This window comes from Canis aureus, chromosome 23 (assembly GCF_053574225.1).
Source record: "Canis aureus isolate CA01 chromosome 23, VMU_Caureus_v.1.0, whole genome shotgun sequence".
In the NCBI taxonomy this organism is placed as follows: domain Eukaryota; kingdom Metazoa; phylum Chordata; class Mammalia; order Carnivora; family Canidae; genus Canis; species Canis aureus.
The window spans coordinates 25,974,116-25,993,126 of record NC_135633.1 but is presented as its reverse complement, the minus strand read 5'-3'; the positions used below and the strand labels follow the sequence as shown (position 1 = coordinate 25,993,126).

The 19,011-nt window shown below is 55.5% G+C and overlaps 1 protein-coding gene across 5 annotated transcripts in view; it reads left to right on the top strand.

Annotated features, from left to right (window-relative positions):
* Positions 1–19,011, top strand: part of PDE2A (phosphodiesterase 2A) — a 92,662-nt gene that overhangs the window by 58,752 nt on the left and 14,899 nt on the right. For all 5 annotated transcript variants that reach the window (XM_077866886.1, XM_077866888.1, XM_077866887.1 and 2 more), the window contains 4 exons: positions 1,948–2,037; positions 5,980–6,068; positions 13,372–13,481; positions 14,319–14,374. In XM_077866886.1, coding sequence (XP_077723012.1) covers positions 1,948–2,037; positions 5,980–6,068; positions 13,372–13,481; positions 14,319–14,374 — 345 coding nt within the window. The remainder of the gene's footprint in view (positions 1–1,947; positions 2,038–5,979; positions 6,069–13,371; positions 13,482–14,318; positions 14,375–19,011) is intronic.

Genomic DNA, 19,011 nt, shown 5'->3' with positions numbered 1-19,011 from the left:
CTGTCCCCCTGTCACCACCTTTGTCCTGCCCTTAGTCTGAAAAGTCACAGAAAGCTGACTGATCTGAATAAAGGCCAGACAGGCACCCACCAATTCCGGTATAGGACAGATTGCTGAGCCCTGGCCCTGTGAGTCCAGAAGGACATGGCTGCACCTGTGAGAACCTGTGCGCATGCCTAGAGGGTGTCTGAAGGCATGCTGGGTGCTTCTGTGGAGAGGTGACTCTGTGGCCGTGTGGCCCAGCATAGGTGGCATGCTGAGGGTGTGTGACCTGTGATGAGGCGTGCCTTAGGGTTAAAGGATAACTGATCCAACTGGGGAGGTTATAATGTTTGGAATCAGCAGCTTCTGATGTCCGAGGGCAGAGACCTGTCTCCATGGCAAAAACGCATCTTCATCCTTGAGCAGTGGGAAGGATCAGAGGGAGGCTGGGTGTGGGGAGACCAATGCCAAGTGAGCATTTGGGGAGAAAGTCCGTGGCTGCCGCCCACTCCTGGAAACAGGACTCCGTGGCTGAGGGGATGAGGGGGAAGACCGCAGCCACGAAGACACATGGCTGAAAGCTGGAGCTGACGCCTGGGCCCCAGGCTTCTCCTGGAGCCCAGCCCCAGAAGCCTCTCTGTGGCCTCTCTGAAAAACGGCCACTGAGTCTATTCTTGCCCACCCTTAGGGATAAGCAGCTCACCTCCTCCCTCTCTTCTGGTGGCTTCTGCCTGTGTCCCACTGGGCCAAGGCGAGCCTCCTTAAAAGCTCTGGGTCTCCAGGCTGTCCCTGGGGCCACAGAGTCCTGTCCTGCTGCTCAGGAGAGCCTGAGAGATTGGAGTTAAAGATGGAAGCCCATGGGTCTGCTCTGCTGTAAGCTAGGCACCCCCAGGTTCTCCAGTCTCAGTCACACGCAGTGCTTGTTTCTAGATCCTTCCTTACATGGATCACCTGTGACTGAGTCTCATCTTGTCCTTACTTGGGACACAATGCCCTGGGGATGATCTAATCAGCCTACAGAAGTGGGGGGAACTGCCATCTTCCCTATTTGGGCTAACAGATCTTTATTAATATGGCCTGCAGCTTCAGCATTTTAATTTATTTCCAGCCACACATACACTATGGGCTCATGCTGAGCTTGTGGTTCACTAAGACCCTCAACCTTATAACATTTTCACATAAATGGGGGCCAAACCATATCTCCTTCCTCCTGTGGTTAATCATTTTGCTTTTTGAACACAGACCCAGCCATCCACAGAAGAGAACTTCAAGGGCTAGCGGGGAGGGCATGGCTGAGTGGACAGTATGAGTCATGAGCCTGCCTTGGCCCTGGGTCCCCTGTTCCATTACCTTTCTTTTTGATCCCTGTGGCTCAGCCAAGTTAAAAGAGTGAGAAACATGGACCTTTTTTGTCTCTGTTCCGGCTGTCCAAGGACAAGGCCTGTTCCTGGGATGCGAAAGCTCTGAGGCAGTCAAGGCTGACTTCTCCTTCCTCCTTTATCTTGCCAGAGGCTGGCCCAACTGTGTCTCTCCCACCTTATGAGCTCATGTACCCCTTGGGCTCTCGCTACTCCCAACCCAGTATTCAAATTTGTTTTTTTTTTGGGTTTGCTTATTTTGCTTTGTTTTAATATGGAAGGTGGTGCTCTCCCTACTATGCCAGAGTTGCCCTTGCGGATGGGGGCAAGACTACACTTGACCTCTTGACCTACTGTGAGCACTTTGCAGAGTCTCTGGCCCTTCTCTGAGCCCCCTTTGGTCCATCTGTAAGATGAGTGGACTTAGAGATACTAGGGCCTTAAGACTTCTTGGGTTCCGAGATTTTAAGACCTTGGGATCCAAGTGTCTGAGAGCCCTGGGCTCTGGTTTACAGGGAGAGTCTGTGCTCCTAGCTGCATGGGCAGATGGGGCTGCCCTGGTCTGCCTGAAGAAAGCCCTCACTGCTCTTTCCTCTCTTCCTTCCAGGATGCTTTGTTGAGCCTGGGTGCTGTCATCCACATTGCAGGCTTCCGGCGGGCTGTCAAGGAGGCCCTCTCAGCCGTGCTCCCCAAAGTGGTAAGTGCCTGGCCCCGCAATCCCCTCACCCCCCAAATCTTTGCCCAGCTCCTTGCTGTATCTTCCATATAGTCGAGAAGGAAGGAGGAGGCAGGGTCTCTGCCCAGAGGACTCTCCTAGGGAAGTGAAGGGTTTGGGTGAGTGTTCCGAGAGGGTGTCCTGGAGGAGAAGGGCGGGAGCTGAGTCCCAAAGAATGAACTTAAATAGGAATTCTGAACTGTCAAAGACAGAAGGGGACTTAGAGCTTAATTGGAAAGATCATGTCTCAGATAATGGAAAGGATTCCCCTAGGATAATAGTTAGAACATAGTGGAGTCAGGTGGGCTTTGGGATATGTAGCAGAAGAGGTTGAGGGTAGACATGCAGAAGAACTTTCTTGATGTCAAGTCCAGCAGTGCTTGGAGTGAGGCACAGCTTTATTGAATGAGTCTCTGTGAAGTTGAAGTATCCTGCCTGGAGATGGGAGGCTGGACAAGATGACCTCTAGAAACCTTTAGGCTTCTCTCTCACCTATCCCAACATCGTGGATGATTGGAGATTGGGGGCAGGTGGAGGGTAGCTGTTTGGGCCCATGGTAGCCTGGCCTCCTTGGTTGTCTGGGCCCAGAGTGCCTTGGTGAGGGGACTGTGCCTCTTTTGACCTGCCCAGGCCATTCCTCAGCCTGGCTCTATTGGCCACTGCTCACCCCTTAGGCAGTAAGATGAGCAAACTGGCCCTGAGACCCGAAGCTGCCCTGTCCCAGCAGTCAGCCTGGTGGGGGAAATCTGAACCAGCTGAAGGAGCAGAGAAGACTTCCCGGAGGCGGAGATGCCTGACGTGGGTCACCATAGCCTGGAATCTTCTCTTCCCTACTCTAGATAGCAGTCAAGGGCAGCCTCTGCCAAAATGTGACACCCCTCATGCCCCATCCCCACCCCTGCAAGCCCACTGTATCTGAATCTGCTTGATAAATGAACCTCCAGAGGCCCAGAGAGGGAGGGTGCCTCACCCAAGGTCACACAGCATGACAGGGACAAATGGGGCTTGGCACCTAAGCCCCATTCTCTCTCCTCAGCTCTGCCTTCTCAAACCTTCTAGAAGTTCAGAGCCCAGGAGGAGGGCTAATGAGTGAGCATTATTGAGTGTGAAATTGGTAGGAAGTGGGTGGTGTGTTGGCGCCCAAAAATAAATCCTCCCAGAGAAGGCGAGGACTGAGGCAACATCTGGCCTGGGATGGAGAAACATCTGGAAAGGAAGGGGTGGGGGGATGGTTAGCAGGTCAGCAGCTACAAGGCTGCCCTGGGCCCTCTGTGGCCATTGAGGCTGCCCTGGGAGGGGTCAGGAGGAGGTGACTAGTTAGGTCTTCATAGGCAGGGTACCTGGTGGCTCTGCCAGTACAGATACCCTGAACCAGATTAATTGTACCCCCAGAGCTGGGGGCTTGGAAGAAAGCTGTGATCCAGGCAGTTAGGGTCCAGGAACAGTGGGACAGGTCTCCCTTAGCTCATCCAAGAGACCTGTACGAGCTAAGGGAGCCCTGTCTTTGGGGAGCTGTGGTTTAATTGGGTGGAGGGCCTCGGCACACCCCTTCTCCTGAAGGGGTCCCTCCCCCCACCCACTTCCCCCACACCTCCTCAAGAGGGGTAGAGACATGGAAGTGTGATTTGCCCTTTGTGAGGGGTGGGTAGATGAGAGGTCTCTACTGACCACAGGGGGTTGGGGGAGATGGGAGATCTGCTCTGCCCCTAGAGAAGGGAGGGGAGATGGGAGATCTGCTCTGCCCCCCAGAGAAGGGAGGGGGATGGGAGGTTCTGCTCTGCCCCCCAGAGAAGGGAGGGGGATGGGAGGTTCTGCTCTGCCCCCCAGAGAAGGGAGGGGGATGGGAGGTTCTGCTCTGCCCCCAGGGAATGGGGGTGGGGGGAGCTGGAGGTGTCTGCTCTGCTCACAGGGAGTTGGAGGGGAACTGAGAGGGTTCCAGTCTGCCTCCTAGAGAAAGGAGGGAAGACGGGGGATCTGCTCTGCCCCCAGAGAAGGGAGGAGATGGAGGCGGCTGCTCTGCCCCGGGAAGACGGGAGGGTGGGGCAGTGGGGGAGGGGTCTCCATAGTCCCCCTCTCTGAGGAGAGCCAGCACCTGGCTCCCTCATCAGCACCCATTGTGGCAGGCAGCCCTGAATGCAGATGGTGCTGATGTGTCTGCGATGGTTCCCTCCTTCTCTCCAATAAACTCAGCTAATTTTAACCCACAGGGCTGAGAGTGAGGGGGTGGGAGGCAGAGGGACATCCGGAAGTGATGAGGATCTGTCCTCCCTGCTTCCCCACCCCCTGTGTAGCCACTTCTCTCTCTCTCTCTCTCTCTCTCTCTCTCTGCCAAGGCCAGGCTCTCTCTCCCTGTGACTCTGGGTGCTGGGGAGTGTGGGGGGGTCCTCCTAACATCTTTGGGCTAGATGCCTCCAGCCCCTCCCAGGCTGCTGCAAAGACTGGAGGACCAGAAGGAGGTAGGACAGAGATGAGGAGACCTCCAGGCCTGGCCTATGCCTGCCCCTCTCACTCCTCTCAGGCCCTATCCTCCCAGCCCACACCACCAGTGAGTTGGCTCCAGTTCTCTGGAAGTGGGACTGGAACAACTCCTGGGACTTGGAGGGTAGGGACAGCCAAAGATAACAAGAGTGGCTGGCAGGATTGTGGGCTCTCACAGTGGCCAAAGAGTAATTGCTTCGACTGGATTCCACACTTAACTGCCAAACTTACTGCAGTGGGTCTTCGACACCCAGCTCCAGTGTCATCTCTTCCAGAAGCTCTCCCTGATAGCATCAGGAGAGAGGAGAGCCCGCACACACCAGCCTCCAAGAAAACAGTGCCCCTCAGGATGCTTAGCTGGGCATGTGGGTGCCCCGAACTGGGGCACGGTCTCTGCTGGGCAGCACTGGCCTCAGTGTCTCCCTCTGCACCCAGCATGCAAGGCAGTGGGGCGCTCGCTGAGGCTGTGCTGATGGGGTGATGGGAGTTGTCTATGGATCCCTTGGGGTAGCCAGTCCTGCTTGGAGGGAATGTGGTTTTTTACCCACGGGTCGGCGAGGGCAACCACTTCTGCTAGCATGTGCCCAGAACCAAGGCCAAGATGTCAAGATGGCTCTGGGCCCTTGAGGAAGGCACATTGACAAGCAGAAGACTTGACAACTTTGAATAGAGCTTTGATCTCACTTTAGGGAGTGATCATTCCAGAATATGCACCTGCTCCTACCTCTCAGCACTCACAGCAGCCTCCCCTCAGCTATGTTTATGGGCCCTGCTGACCCCAGGGCCACTTCCTGTGTCCCCTGCCTCCACTGTCAGTTCCATAAATACTCTGTGCTCTTTACACTTATCTGCTACTCAGCCCGCCCAGAAGCCATTCTTCTATGCCTCCCCTCATTCCCCAAATGTGTCTAATTTTCACTGCATTACAGCTTTAAGGTCACTTCCTCCAGGAAGTCCTTCTGGCTTGAGTCACAGTGTGCAGTTTCTTGTAGAATTATTTGTGTCTCTGAGGTAGGAGGGAAGCCTCCAGGGCATTCTGAGCCCCCTCCTGCCATACAGCCTTGGATGGACCACTGTTATAGTTTGCTGAGGCTGGAGGCACAGCAGGGAAATACCTTGGGGCGGGTGGTGGATGGGATTTGTCTACACTTTCAGCCTTTTAGATTCTCTCCCTGACACTTTGGACTTGGGGTGATAGACAAGGAAAGCCAGCAGGGTCATGGGTCACTGCCTGCCCAGAGCCCCTCCAAGAGGAGGGGTAAAGTGTGAGTTCATAAAGGAGTGTTTCCATGCTGGCTGCCTGTTAGAATTCCCTGGGGAGTAAAAACAGTTACTTGAGCCCACGGCCACAGGGTCTGTGACCTTATCACCCAGATCCCTCTCTGGGCTGGGACAGGGCAGCTGGGAGGGCTCTCCGCAGGATCTCACCAGTGCCTTCTGTCCTAGGAGACCGTCTACACCTACCTACTGGATGGGGAGTCCCGGCTGGTGTGTGAGGACCCCCCCCACGAGCTGCCCCAGGAAGGGAAAGTCCGGTGAGCCATTCTGTATCCCATTGTCTCTCATACAATCAAGTATCTCAGGCCTGGGTGGGGGGTGGAGAGTGGGGGGTGGAGGGGACTTTCCAAAGCCATCCAGTCTGACTCTCCCCATCCAGTTGCCCTCTACTTCCCTGCCGGCTGGGTCACTGACTCCCCATAGAGGGAAGAAGCAATGTCTTTTCTCATGTTGTGTTGGGGCAGTGGGCAGCACAGGGGAAGTGCCAACTGGTAGGTGTTCTTCTAGAAACCTAGAGAGCTCTTCTAAAGTGCCACAGTCTCCTCAGAGCCCAGTCTCAGAAGGTCGGGGCTACAGTTTATCATTAGAACCCCAGCAGGCTATGAGAACCACCTGGGAGGTTCTCACAGAATCATAGAATGTTAGACCTGCAAGAGCACGTGGTGTCAACCCTGTGTCTGAGCACAGGGGGATCAGAGACAGTGTCCTGCTGTGGGTTCTGAGCCCCACTGCCTGGGTTCAAGTCCCAGTTCCCTTTTACTACCTGTATAATCTAGGGCAAGGTGCTCCTCCTCTCTGGGCCCCAGGTATCCTGTTTGTAAATGGTGATAATGACAGTACTCACCTCATAGGGTTGCTGCGAGGATTAAATGTTTAACACAAGCACTTAAAACCACATCCATTAGAAATGCTAAGTGTCTGGTTTTGTTTTTGGCAGGATAGAATGTCGGAATCCCTGACGGTAGGCTCGGTAGGCTCGGTAGGCTCGCTGCTCTGTGGTCCCCTGATGCCTCCTAGCCTATTGAAGTCAGCCTCCTTATCTTCCATCCTGAGACATGTCCAAGGCCTCATACCTGGTGTGAGACAGAGCGAGGCCTGGGACACAGTCTCCTGGTTCCTGGCCATTTAGGGGACAGTCAGGGGAAGTGGAACTTGTCAGATAAGAAAGTGTTGGCAGGCAGGAGTGCTGGTCTAGAGGAGGTCAGGTCACAGAGGACATGGTCACTGCCTTCGAAGCACTGCAGGGCCATCATGGGCCTGGGGAGCACTAGGTCAGGAGCTGAGGGCAGAGTGGACATCAGTGGGGGTTACTAGAAGGCAGCACTCCACTCCCCGGGGGAGGGCTTTTCCAACAGGCCAGATGGTTCAGAGATAATGGCTTTTTGAGGTAGTAGCTGAGGCCAGTAAGGCACTCTCTTTTCCTAGAGGCCATGGGAAAAAATTGCTGTTTGGGGATGCCCGAGGTCCTGGTGCTGGGGATGCCAGGGGTCTTGAGGCCCCTTCTGGCACTTGGAGTTCTGGATTCCTAGATGCTGATCTCTCTCTAGCCCTTCCTCATGGGAGGGGGTGGTGCCTCTCCAACAACCCAGAGCCTTCCCATTTGGTCCCCCTATGGGATGGGTGGTAGGTGATACTGTCCCATTCAGCATCTCCTGATGACTCCTTCCCTCAAGAACTGTGTGAACCAAGCTAGCCATGCCCCTCTCTGGCTTCTACTGCCCCATCTGTGAGATGGCAGGATAGGGCTGACAGGTCTTTGGAATCTTGAGGAAAAAGAATGCTATAATGCTATCATATCCACTTTTCTCCTCAGAGCCAGCACCCCTACTGCTAAGAACTTTGCTTCCTAGGAGCTTGCTCCATCCAGGAAGTTTCCTTCAAGTGGACTGGGGAGGCGTGCCTGGGAGAGGGATGCAGGGCCATAAGCTCAGAAGGCAGGAGGGGAGCACCCTGCAGGGTTTGCTCTGTTCCTTCTGAACCCGCAAATGCTCCCCTGAGGCTTTCTGCTGTGAGATGGGGTGGGCGGGGGGGTCTGTGGTCCAGGCATCTTGGAGAGGTCTCAGATCTTCTGCACTCTCAGTATTCCCCAATGCCCCCTCCCCGACTCCAGACCTAGTAAAGCTTTTGGAAAAGATACTGGGTTAAAAAAAAAGGGGAGGGGGGGCAGCCCTGGTGGCTCAGCGGTTTAGCGCCACCTTCAGCATGATCCTGGAGACCTGGGATCGAGTCCCATGTCGGGCTCCCTGCATGGAACCTGTTTCTCCCTTTGCCTGTGTCTCTGCCTCTCTCTCTCTGTGTCTCTCATGAATAAATAAATAAAATTTATTTAAAAAAATAAAAATTAAAAAGGCAATTAAAAGTGAGTGTTCCAGTGCAACTAGCCCAGAGTTCAGTGGAGATGAAGAGGTGTCTGCTGGGAGACAGGGCTCAGAAACCCCAGGAGTTGTAGAAGAGCCCGACAAGGGGCAAAAGGGGATGCACGCACATCCCAGGGGACACAGAGATCACAATTTATTCAGCCAGCAAGGATTAAGGGTGAAGGTTTAGGCCAGTCCTCTCTTCTGAAATCTGTGCTCCATCACTGCCCCCTCTGCCCGTGTCTGGTGCTGAGTCTACCTCCAAGGCCAGGGCTAAGACCTAGCTAGGTATGTGGAATAGGGAAGAGCACTGGAATGGGAGTCAGATAGGCCTGGAGTCTAGCCCATCCCTGCCTCCCTGTATCCGCTTCCAAATCTGTTTTCTTCTCTCTAGAACAGAGATATCAGTAGGCCCTGTCTTTTGATGTAATGAGATGACGGATGCCCAGGACCTGGCACAAGTCGGAGCTCAGTGGTTGCTGGTCACCCTCCACCCCAGGTCCCAATGTCCTCATTGGGGTGACCTTGAGAAAACTCCTTCTCTTATGGCTCCCATCTTTTTCTATAAAGTGAGGGTGCTGGGTGCTGGGTCTTTCCAATGGTGACCCCTGTGGTTTGGGCCCCAGCAGGAGACTGGGCAGCTGCCTCAGGCTGAGGTGCAGCTCCAGCCTCTGGCTGTGCCCAGTGGAGGGGGCACCGCTCCAGGAAACCCTGGAGGGCCGTCAGGGCTGGGAAACAGCGGCAGGTGTGAATAGAGGTGGGTCATAAAGACAGATAAGGCCCAGGAAGAAGGGGCAGAGGATGTGCTCGGTGTGGTGTGACAGTGGCAGGGGAGATAGTCCAAGGGGGATGGGGAGGCCCCTCCTGCCACCACCCCATCCCCTCCGTGGCTCACAGGGGCCCAGGTTCATTTCCACACTGTGTTTTGGGTTCCCTACCCCCTCATGCTGGTCACACCTCTTCTCTTGAGCAGAGTCCTTCCCTGTGTGACTCCATCTCACTCATCCAGCCACATTTCCCTTATCTCACACGACCCAGGCCCAGCTGGAAGTGCTCTAGGAAGCCTGCCGTATAGCTCCCCCAGCACTGAGAAGGATCCAGTTTCCAGAAAAGGTGTCTGGGCCGCAGTGGCCTCCCTCTGGGTTGGGTCTTTCCACAAGAACAATGGGCTGGGAGTTGGGGGGCCTGGGATCCAGGAAGGAGTGGCTGTGACCACCAGGCCAAGGGTCCACTCTGGGCCTCCATCCGTTCCTGAGAGTCAGTAAGATGGGACACTGCCCTGGGTGAGGGTAGGGCCAGCTCTGAATTCCAGGGCCCAGAGGGGAGAGCCTCCTGGAAAGTGGAAGGCTGTCTGTGGTAGGACCTTCCTGGAAGTCAGCTCCCTCATCTTGGTGCCTCCTCAATCCCTCAGCCTATTTCGGTCCCCAGCCCGCCCGCCTGCCTCCTCTTAGTGTGTCTCCTGCCATCTTGAAGCCTCTTACTATCCGCTGCTGGGTGTAGCGCGAAGTCTGGGGCCTTTCAGCTGCCAAAGGGACACCATCACCCACAGCAGCCCAGCTGCTTGTCTCCCTTTGCTACCATTTGGGGGTCCTGGTGCCCCACCTGGAGAAATGTCTTCCTCAGAGCTGACCAGGTCCTCTTTCACTGCAGAATCTGTGGGTCCCTCTGATTTGTCTCAGGGGACACAGGGAATAGTCTCTTCCCATCCCTGGAGTCTCACGTTCTGGGAGAGGACAGGGGACAGGAGGGTCCAGGTCTTGGCCCAGATCATAATTTGTCTCTAAGAGAGATGAAAAGTCAGAGCGAGGTTGAGGCCCCTGGAGGTGAGGGGTGGGGTGCTCTGTAAGAGGGATGGGGCCTCACCAGAGAAGGGGCTCAGAGGATTGGAAGGGGGCCTGGGCACTCAGCTCTTTCCAGGCCATTGACCCTACCTACAGAAAGCCTTTTTCTCTACTCTTGCCACTAAACAAATAATTGTTAAAGGGACGGAACTGTCATAAAGTCCACGCCCATTCCTCTCCCCACTCTGTGCCCATCTGTCTTTATCGTCACTGGGGCAGCCATGACCACCCAGGCACTGGGGCTGAGTCATTAGCTTTCAGCCTGGACAGCTGGCCCCTGGGCGTGGAGTCCCCTCACCCTCCACCATCGGCCTGGCATCTGGGACAGGAGGATAGAGGAGTCAGGAGGGAAGATGTGGCAGGGTACAAGGTCCTAAGTTGAGTCAGGAACCATTGGGGTGGGAGTATAGACACAGCCCCCACCCCCATCTCAGTTGGGGAGATTCAGCCTGGGCACTTCCCTTCCCTTGCCCTTCCAGTCTGTGGCTGTCTTTAAAACCCCCAGAGGGGCTACAGTTCTGGAAAGGGTGCAGCCGAGGAAAGGGCTCCCATGGGCATGGGCTGGGATGAGCATGGCCCAGCATAGACCAGCCTGGGACTGTGGGATGTGGCCTGGCCAGGTAGGGCAGGTTGCAGAGCAAGGTGCCAAGGTGAGGGGACTCCAGAGGGTTTAGTCCCCTTGGAGGCACCGGGGCTCCATGAATGATCTGGGCAGAGTCAAGGCTGACCTGCCCCAGCCCAGCCTTTCGTCTGCTGCTGTCCTGGGACCCCTGAGACCACAGGCTCTCACTGCCAGGACGTTTCCAGCCTCTCAGATCCTCCCTGTCTAATGAGAGTTTTACCCAGCAGCTAAACAGATTAACCTGAGAGCAAACCTGCCCCTTACCTCCCCCTATGCAAGTCTGTTCTGGGGCTCCCAGTGCCCTCAGGATCACGCCCGGCTCCCCAGGCCCTCTGCAGCCTTGCTCTCTGCCATCCGGCCACACTAACCTCCTTGCAAGTAGGGCAATCCAGCAGCCACACGGTCTTTCTCTCCTCTGAGCCTCTACACAGGTAGTTCCTCCTGCTTGCACATCCCTTCTCCTCAGCCTCGATAACCTCTGCATGTTCTTTAGGACCCAACTCAGCATCGCCTCCTCCAGGAAGCTTTCTCTGACACTAATTCCATGCAGGACAGTTATGAGAGATGCATGGGAGGTGATTCACCCATTGAATGGGGGAGGTGAGGAAGAGGAGGTAGCTAAGGACAGTTTGTGGACAAGCTACAAGGGACCTGATGGGTGGTTGTGCCACTTTCTGTGGGGGAGAGAACAAGTTCAGGTTGGGACTAGGTGCCTTTGTCAACGTCACGGACATCTAGGGCAGGCTTCCAGGAGGCCTTGGGGTATCTGGGGTCCTATCTGGGGTCTGGAGTTTATGAGAGTGGGGGGTTGGGGAGTCATGGGGCTGTGAGCACAGAGGAAGAAGTTTTGTGCAGAAAAGAAAAAAGGCTGAGGGCAGACTCCTTTATCGGGTTCCCCAGGAGAAAGGGGATGAGGCCAAGGTAACTCTGGTCAGGGCAGGGGGTTGGGATGGTAGGAATGGGGGAGTCAGGGGTCAGTGGGATGAAGTGACAGGTTCACTGACCAGCAGCATAGGGACCAGCGCCACCTTGTGGTCACCCAAAAACCAGACTGCAGGAAGCCAAGTGGCTGCATGGGTTCAGCAAGAGAGGGTTTGCCTGGGGGTCACCAAGGAAGGCACCTGCCCCCAGAAAGCCCCAGTCTTTAGCAGTTTAGTCATCAGGAAGCATGGCTGCACTGCCCTCCTGCCACCCTAGATTCCTATTCCTTCCTGGGATGATTGGCATAGTTGGACAGCGCAGAACCAGAGCCTAGCACTCTAGGAGCCTAATGGTCCAGAGTGCGAGGGCTAGAGGGTAGGAGGTACCACCGGTTCTTGTAGATTCTAGACCAAGAGACCGGGAGGGAGTGGATCCAGTTCAGAATACTGCACGATCTCTACCAAAATGCTCAACCTCTTTGTCCTCAATTTCTCTAGAAGCTGTGACCTGATCAGGAGACTTGTAGGCTGCCCCCTCTCTTTTTTCTCAACTGGCCTTTGCTTGGCTCCCCTGAGTGACCCCATATGCCCCCCAGGCTTCTCTTCTTTTCAGGCCAGGCAGTTCCTACAAACACAATTAAGTAGAGGCAGCATGAGGGATGAGGAACCCAGGACAATTAATCATCAGGGAGTGACAGTTGGTGAAAAATCAGGCACTTAATTAAGCAGGAAGAGCTAGAGGCCAGGGGAAGGGTGGTATGTGTGGTGAGGGCAGATAGAAAGTCATTCTTCCTACACCATCTCTCCTCCCTGCCCCCTTCTTCACACCTACCCCCATTCACACTAATCCTGTTGGAAGCTCATGCCCCCTCAGGTCTTTAGAAAGATTCTAGCACACTAGTTAAGAGTATGGACTCTGGGCAGCCCTGGCCAGCGGTTTAGCGCCACCTTCAGCCTGGGGTGTGATCCTGGAGACCCGGGATCCAGTCCTATGTCAGGCTCCCTGCTTGGAGCCTGGTTCTCCCTCTGCTTCTCTCTCTCTCTCTCTCTCTCTCTCTCTGTCATTAAAAAAAAAAAAAAAGAGTATGGACTCTGGTGCCGACTGCCTGGGTTCAAATCCTGACTCCACCACTTAGCCATGGGACCTTGGATAGGTTCTTAACCTCTCAGTGCCTTAGTTTCTCCACCTGCAAATGGAAAATGATGATAATATTGAATTCATAGGATTGTCAGGAATTCTGAGTTAATCTATAGGAGTTGCTTGGACTGTGCATGGCACATAGGGAGTGAAGGATAAACTCAAGTTAGGACAGCTATCTCTGGAGTCCTCCTGTGCTTAGCACTGCAGGTTGCTCTAGAATGTTTTCTTTTTCTCTTTTCTTTTAATTGAAGTATAGTTGATATGCAGCGTTACACTAGTTTCAGGTGTATAGAATGGCTTTCTGAGGATGGAGATGGTTAGTATTCTACTCTCCTCCACACTCTGTCTCCCTGGGAGGCTTAGAGAGGTAGGTCACTTGCCCAAGGTCAAGTAGTAGCCACAGCAGGATTTAATGTAGGCAGCCTAGCTCTGAGTCCTTGCTTTATTTGCTCTGGGGGACCTGCACTAGGCCCACACCCACCAGCAAGAGGTACCAGGAGCCAGATGCTACATGGTCAGGTCAGGGTTCCCATCTCTTTTATTTGTGTCCACCCTACAGCAGGTTAAATTGTCTAGATCCTTGCAGATGTGCAGGGTCCAGCCTGCTGTGCGTCCCCAGGCTGGGGTCTGCTCCTATGTAATCCAGGGACTGAGAGATGGGATGGCATCCTCTTTTCAGAGAGGCTGTGGTCTCCCGGAAGCGGCTGGGCTGCAATGGACTGGGCCCCTCAAATCTGCCAGGGAAGCCCTTGGCCAGGCTGGTGGCTCCACTGGCTCCTGACAGCCAAGGTAAGGACTGGGAAGTGGGCAGGGGCAGGGAGGGACTGTGCTCCTGCTCCCGAGATCACGTCTGTCTTCTATCCCTGTCTTCATCTCTGTCTCCATCTTTCTCTTGCCTGTGTCTCCAGCAAATCCTCTAATTCTCTCCCTCTTGTGCTACTAACCTCTCTGAGCCTCCGTTTCCTGATCTGTAAAATGGGGATGAGAGAACCTACCTTGAGGGGGTGTTTTGAGGAGGAGCAAATGAGATAATGCATGTTAAGGGCCTGGCACATACGAGGGCTCAGTGGCCAGTGGCCACAGTGATCGTGTGCTTGTGTCTATTGCTAGATGGGCTGCGTTGTTGTCATGCTCTCTCTGTCACTGTCTCTGTTTTTCTTTCTCTTCCTCTCCACACCCCCTGTCCGCCATGTCTCTCTGCCTCGTGTCTCAGCCTCTCTAGGTCTCTGTCCTCTGTCTCGATGTGGAAAGTGCACAAGACTGGGAGTCAGGAGACCTGACTTGCTGTGTGATCTTGGGCAAGTCACTTCCCCTTTCTGGACCTCACTTTCCCAATCTGTAAAATAGGGGTGCTCAGCCTTACCTGCCTCCTGCCCTCTCAGGGTCGCTGGGGGTGGTGGTCACAGGAGAATTGTGAAGTGAGGGGGCTTCCTTCCATGCAGGGGACATTGCTGTGGTTGTTCTGTTGCTGCCTCAGGACCCCCTGTCTCTCTGGGTCTCTGGGTCTCTCTGTGTCTCTGTCCCAGCCTCTTTGTCTGTGTCTTTGTCTCCCTCCCTGGGGCTTGGCTCTGTATCTCTGAGCCTCACTGGCCCCGCAGGACCACCTCATTGCCCTCTTCCCCTCAGTGCTGGTCATGCCGCTGGTGGACAAGGAGGCTGGGGCTGTGGCGGCCGTCATCCTGGTAAGAACAGTGTGGGGTGTGGGGTGGGCTGGGGGAGACAGAGCAAGTGCAGTGGATGGAGCCTGTCTGGTGTGTGTGTGTGTGTGTGTGTGTGTGTGTGTGTGTGTAGAGCAGCAAGCTGGGCGGGAGTTGGGGAAATGCGGGCCTGGGAGGAGTTTGGGCTTCCCCACACCCCAGCGCTCCGGCCTACCTTGAGCGGTCAGGACAAAGTCGCTGGCCGGGTTAGCCACATTCGGAGACTTGCACAAGCCCCATTTGCACCTCTCAGCCCCCTGTGAGCTAGAAGTGCAACCCTTGCTCCCTCTTTGGCATCCTCCCCTCCGGGTTAGAGGCGGGGGGCTGTGTCCACAGAAGGCCGGAGAGACACCGAGGAAGGGTGGATTGCGGTGGGGGGGCGGGGGGGGGTGCTGACAGAGCGTGGGACGGCCGGTCGGATTCCGGAGGCAGGAGGGGGGGCTACGGGAGGGGCTGCCTGAGAGAGCTTGCAGCCCCACGCCAGAGGCGGGCGGAGAGGGCTTCCTGGAGGGGGTGATGGGGGAAGGGGAGATGCGCTGCCTGGGAGGGGGGGCGTCAGGCCGGAACCCAGGCCCCCAGGCCGGGGCTCCCCCGTGCCCTCTGCTGCCCCCTGGCGCAGCTCTCGGGCTTTCTGCTCGGGGGCAGGGCTCGGCTGAGCCTGGCGGGGCGGGGGCGTGAGCGTTCACAATCACTGTCCCGTCCCCGGGACCGAGGGTGGGCGCCCCAAATGGCCATTATTGGGAGTAGGCTTCACCGAGGCCGCCACCACCTCGGTGGGGAGCAGCCCGGGGGGCGGGACAGATGAAGAGTGGGTCCTCGTGCGCCCGTGGGACTCCTCCCGAGCTCATTAAGCCAGAATTAAAGGTTTCCGAGGCGCCTGACCTTTCCGGAGCTGCTGGCGGGGGAGGGCAGTGGGAGTGGGGGGCGGCCGCGGGGAGGGGTGCTTGGCTGGGTCTCCGGCGCCCCATCTGCCCGCGGAGGGAGCCGCCCGCACCCTTGGTTTCTCCCGCAAGCTGCTCCCCACCCCCAGCTTCTGTTCCCGCAGGGGACGGATCTGCTGTTGGCACCGAGCTCTCAGCGAGGCTTCCCTCCCTCTTTTGGTCCCAATCTGGGCCAGAGCCGGTGGCTTGGAAGAGGACCAGGGCCGGGGCAGTGGGCGGAGGTGGGCGGTGGGCGGTGGTACCTCGGGCGCCCACCTCTGCTGAGGGAGCAGAGTCTGGGAGGGACAGTGAGGGCTGGGCCAGAAGGCAAGCAACTGCAGCAAAAGGGACGTTTGGAGTTTGTTCATCTTGCGGGCAGGAGGATGGCTGCCATGACTGCTGCTCACCTGGGCTCAGATTGGGCGGGGAGCCCAGGTTTCTGCCTTCTCCTGGGGGGGAGAAAGGCCTGGGTGTATAGGTTTTGTGTGCTGTGGAGGGGGAGGTGGGTCACATTACTTAAACTTAGTGCATCCTAGCAAAACCCTGCTCTGGGCATCCAGAGAAGTGAGACCCATTAGTGCCTTCTAGAAGCTCCATCTGGGGGAAGGCAGGCACAGCCTCAGACTACCAGTGGCTAAATGAAATAAATGCTGCTAGCAGCTGCTCTGGTGGCAGAGGCTGGAGCAATAAGGGGTGCCTCTAGTGGAGGTAGCACTTGAGTCGGGCTTTGGAGCATAGGTAGGAGGTCCACTGGCAGAGAAGAGGGGAAAGGATATTCTAGGTGGAGTAAACAGCATGAGCCAAGGCAGGGTGGGGAGAAGGGTGGTTGGAAGAAGAGTGATCCCAGTGAGTCTGAGGTATGGGATACATGCTGTTGAGCAAGATGCTATCTGGGGCTCTGGTTGCCAGGAGAGGTTCCTGACGACTATCTGCCCACCTCCTCAAAGACCCTGAGCAGTGAATAGCTCCTTTTTTTAAAAAAGAATTCTCGAAAGGTACTTAAATTATTCACAGTCTGCCTCTCCTCCAAGCCTGGTAGAAATGCACTTCCCCAGGACACCCTTTTCCCGGATGCAGGCAAATGCATCTGAGAGATCCTGTCCTGCGGGATCTCACATCCTTTCAGAGGCAGCACAGGTGGCCCCCTACCTCCTAGCTGCAACCAGATCCTGAGGCAGAGGGTACAAAGGGTAAAGGGGCTGCCACAGGGCAGATATTTTGGGAGGGCTGACTCACAGCTACATCCTCAACAACCCCATTCCCTTCTCTGAGTCTCTGCTCTTGGTATCCATTCTTGAGCATGGCCAGGCATTGTATGCTAGGTGCTGCAAACAGCAGTGACTGAGCCCCGCTTTCACAGTCCATACAGTCTGGAGGGGTTGGGAGACAGGCATCAAGCAAGAGTGCAAAATAAGGCTAGGATTGCGAATGTTAGCAAATGCTGGCAAAGAAACGGGGAGCCTGAAAGGAATAGTGGGGCCTGATACAGATGCGGGCAGTGGAGGAATATGCCAGCCAGGTGCAGGGCTGCCTGGCGGAGCGCTGGGCCTCTGAGGCTTGCAGCTCCAGGTGCCTTGATTGCAGATTCTTTGTGTGGAAAGAATCTTTAGCTCTGTTCTTCAGTTCTGGGATAATAAGTCCCAGGAGTGGGCGGCCCTTGGTCTCTGGCATTTGATGCATGATTTGTGCCCATTCTTCCCTCCGGCTGTGCCGCCTCACCAGCTCCTTACATGAGGATGAGGTGTTCTTGCAATTAGCCATGTTGGGCTTGGTGAGGGTGAGGGGTGTGGGGCTGTGCTGGACTTTCAACTCTCTCTATAGCCCCAGTGCCCACTACTGAGTGTTTCCACTGGGCCTCAGACACACTCCCTGATTAGCAAGAGTAGGTGGCAGTGGTGTTCCTGTTGGTGAGTAAAAAGCCATGTGTGAGTGCTGGGGACTGTATGTTTGCATATGGGGGGGGGGGAAGAAGTGTGTGCATGGTTCATGGGTATGTGAACTCAGGTATCCTGTGTACAGGTACGAATGTGCACATATGGATGGTGTATATGCTGTGTGGGTGTGTGGATATCTTTGAGTCTGGGACTATACTCTGTATGTGCGTGTGCACACACGCCTGAGCATCTCCATGGGAAAGTGAGTGTATGGGCGGGTGCTGAGGTTTTTCAGGAGAATGTGTACATGCTGGGTGGGGATGGGCTGAGGCAGCCCAGGAGCATGTGCTGGGGTGGGGTGGGTCCAGTGGGTGGAGAAGGATTTCTTTGTCTCCAACCTTCTGAAGCTCTCATTCAGTCTCCCAGCTCTGTATTGGCACCAAACTATATTGCCAACCCAGCAACTGATTGTCTCCACAGACCCAGAGGGGTCCGAATCTTCCCTTTTCCTGAGAGATGGGTTCAGGTGGAAGGAACGAGAAGGATAACCTCCTCCACCCACTAACAGTAAAATACCAACATGTTTATGAAAGCCATACACAAATGAACCATGCCCCCCGCCTTTCAACATCCTTTCCTGTGGGGGTCTTCGGTGGTGGCACTTCTTCCAGAGCTTAACCTTTGACACCATCTTTGGTCTATAGATGCTAAAGTCTGTCATGGATCCCCAGTACAATTAAGCTAAAGTCCAGTTCCTTAGCCTTGCTCTCAAGGTTCTTCCCTCTGTGGCACCATGGGTCCTACCCCTGCCCTGGTTCTCATATCCCCATGCCACCTACTAGCCGCACTGCCAGGACAGTCTCCTGTCTGCCATACCGTCTCTTCAGGCTCCCTGTGTCGTCCCCATACTTCAGCACCAGTTCTTGAAGCCTCACAGATGCCCTCCCCCTCTGATCCCCCACAACCCTTAGGTTCCCACCAGTCTGCCCTCTCCCACGTCCTCAGGTATGAGGTTCTGCACCCCACCAATTGCATCCCCCACTCCATTCCGCCCCAGCCAGACTGTGCGCTTTCTGAGAACCCGCTGGGCTCCTCCTCTCCATCTGCTCCAGGCAGGGGACCTAGAGCAGAGGCGGGCGGGGGCTGCTAAGTGGGGAGGGAGGATGAAGGAGGGACCCCAGTGCAGGCACTGTGGGGAGCCCTGCAGGTGGTGAGAAGCCCTGAGTAGGCACAGGAAGCTGGTGACGCAGGTGGGGAGCCTGGCAGGGCTCTCTCTTCTTCCCTCCCTCCCTCATTTTTCTTACCAAGTGCCCAAGCAGGGTTGGGAGAAGAGCTTTTACAACATATATAAGATGCGCTAAGGGTGTTCCTCATGATTGACACAGGGAAGTTGGAGTGGGATAGGGTGATGGAGGTTGGGGAGTGGGAGGGATGGGAGGGGATCTGGCTTGGGGAAGGTATGGGCAGAAAAGGGGAGGGGATGGTTGATCCTGTCCCAGACTCTGCCACTTTCTGCTGTGTGACCAGGGGCAAGGCAATTCAACCTCTCTGGGCCTTGGTTCATGTGCAGAGTGGAAGCTTGCCTCCTGGGCTGGTGAGAATCACATACATGTAGGGCAAGCACTTTATCACTCCAGTTCATTCATTCGCTTATCCTTCCTCCCAAGTCCTTTAGGCACAGCAGATGCATTGTAAATGTTGAACCTCTTCTCTTACTGCAGACTCAGGGGCAGCTCAAACCCCAACTCCGAAAGGATGGAGCTGGAGGCTGAGGCTGATACCACCAATTCCATAATCAGGGCCTAAAGGGCTCCATGGGCTAGGAGAG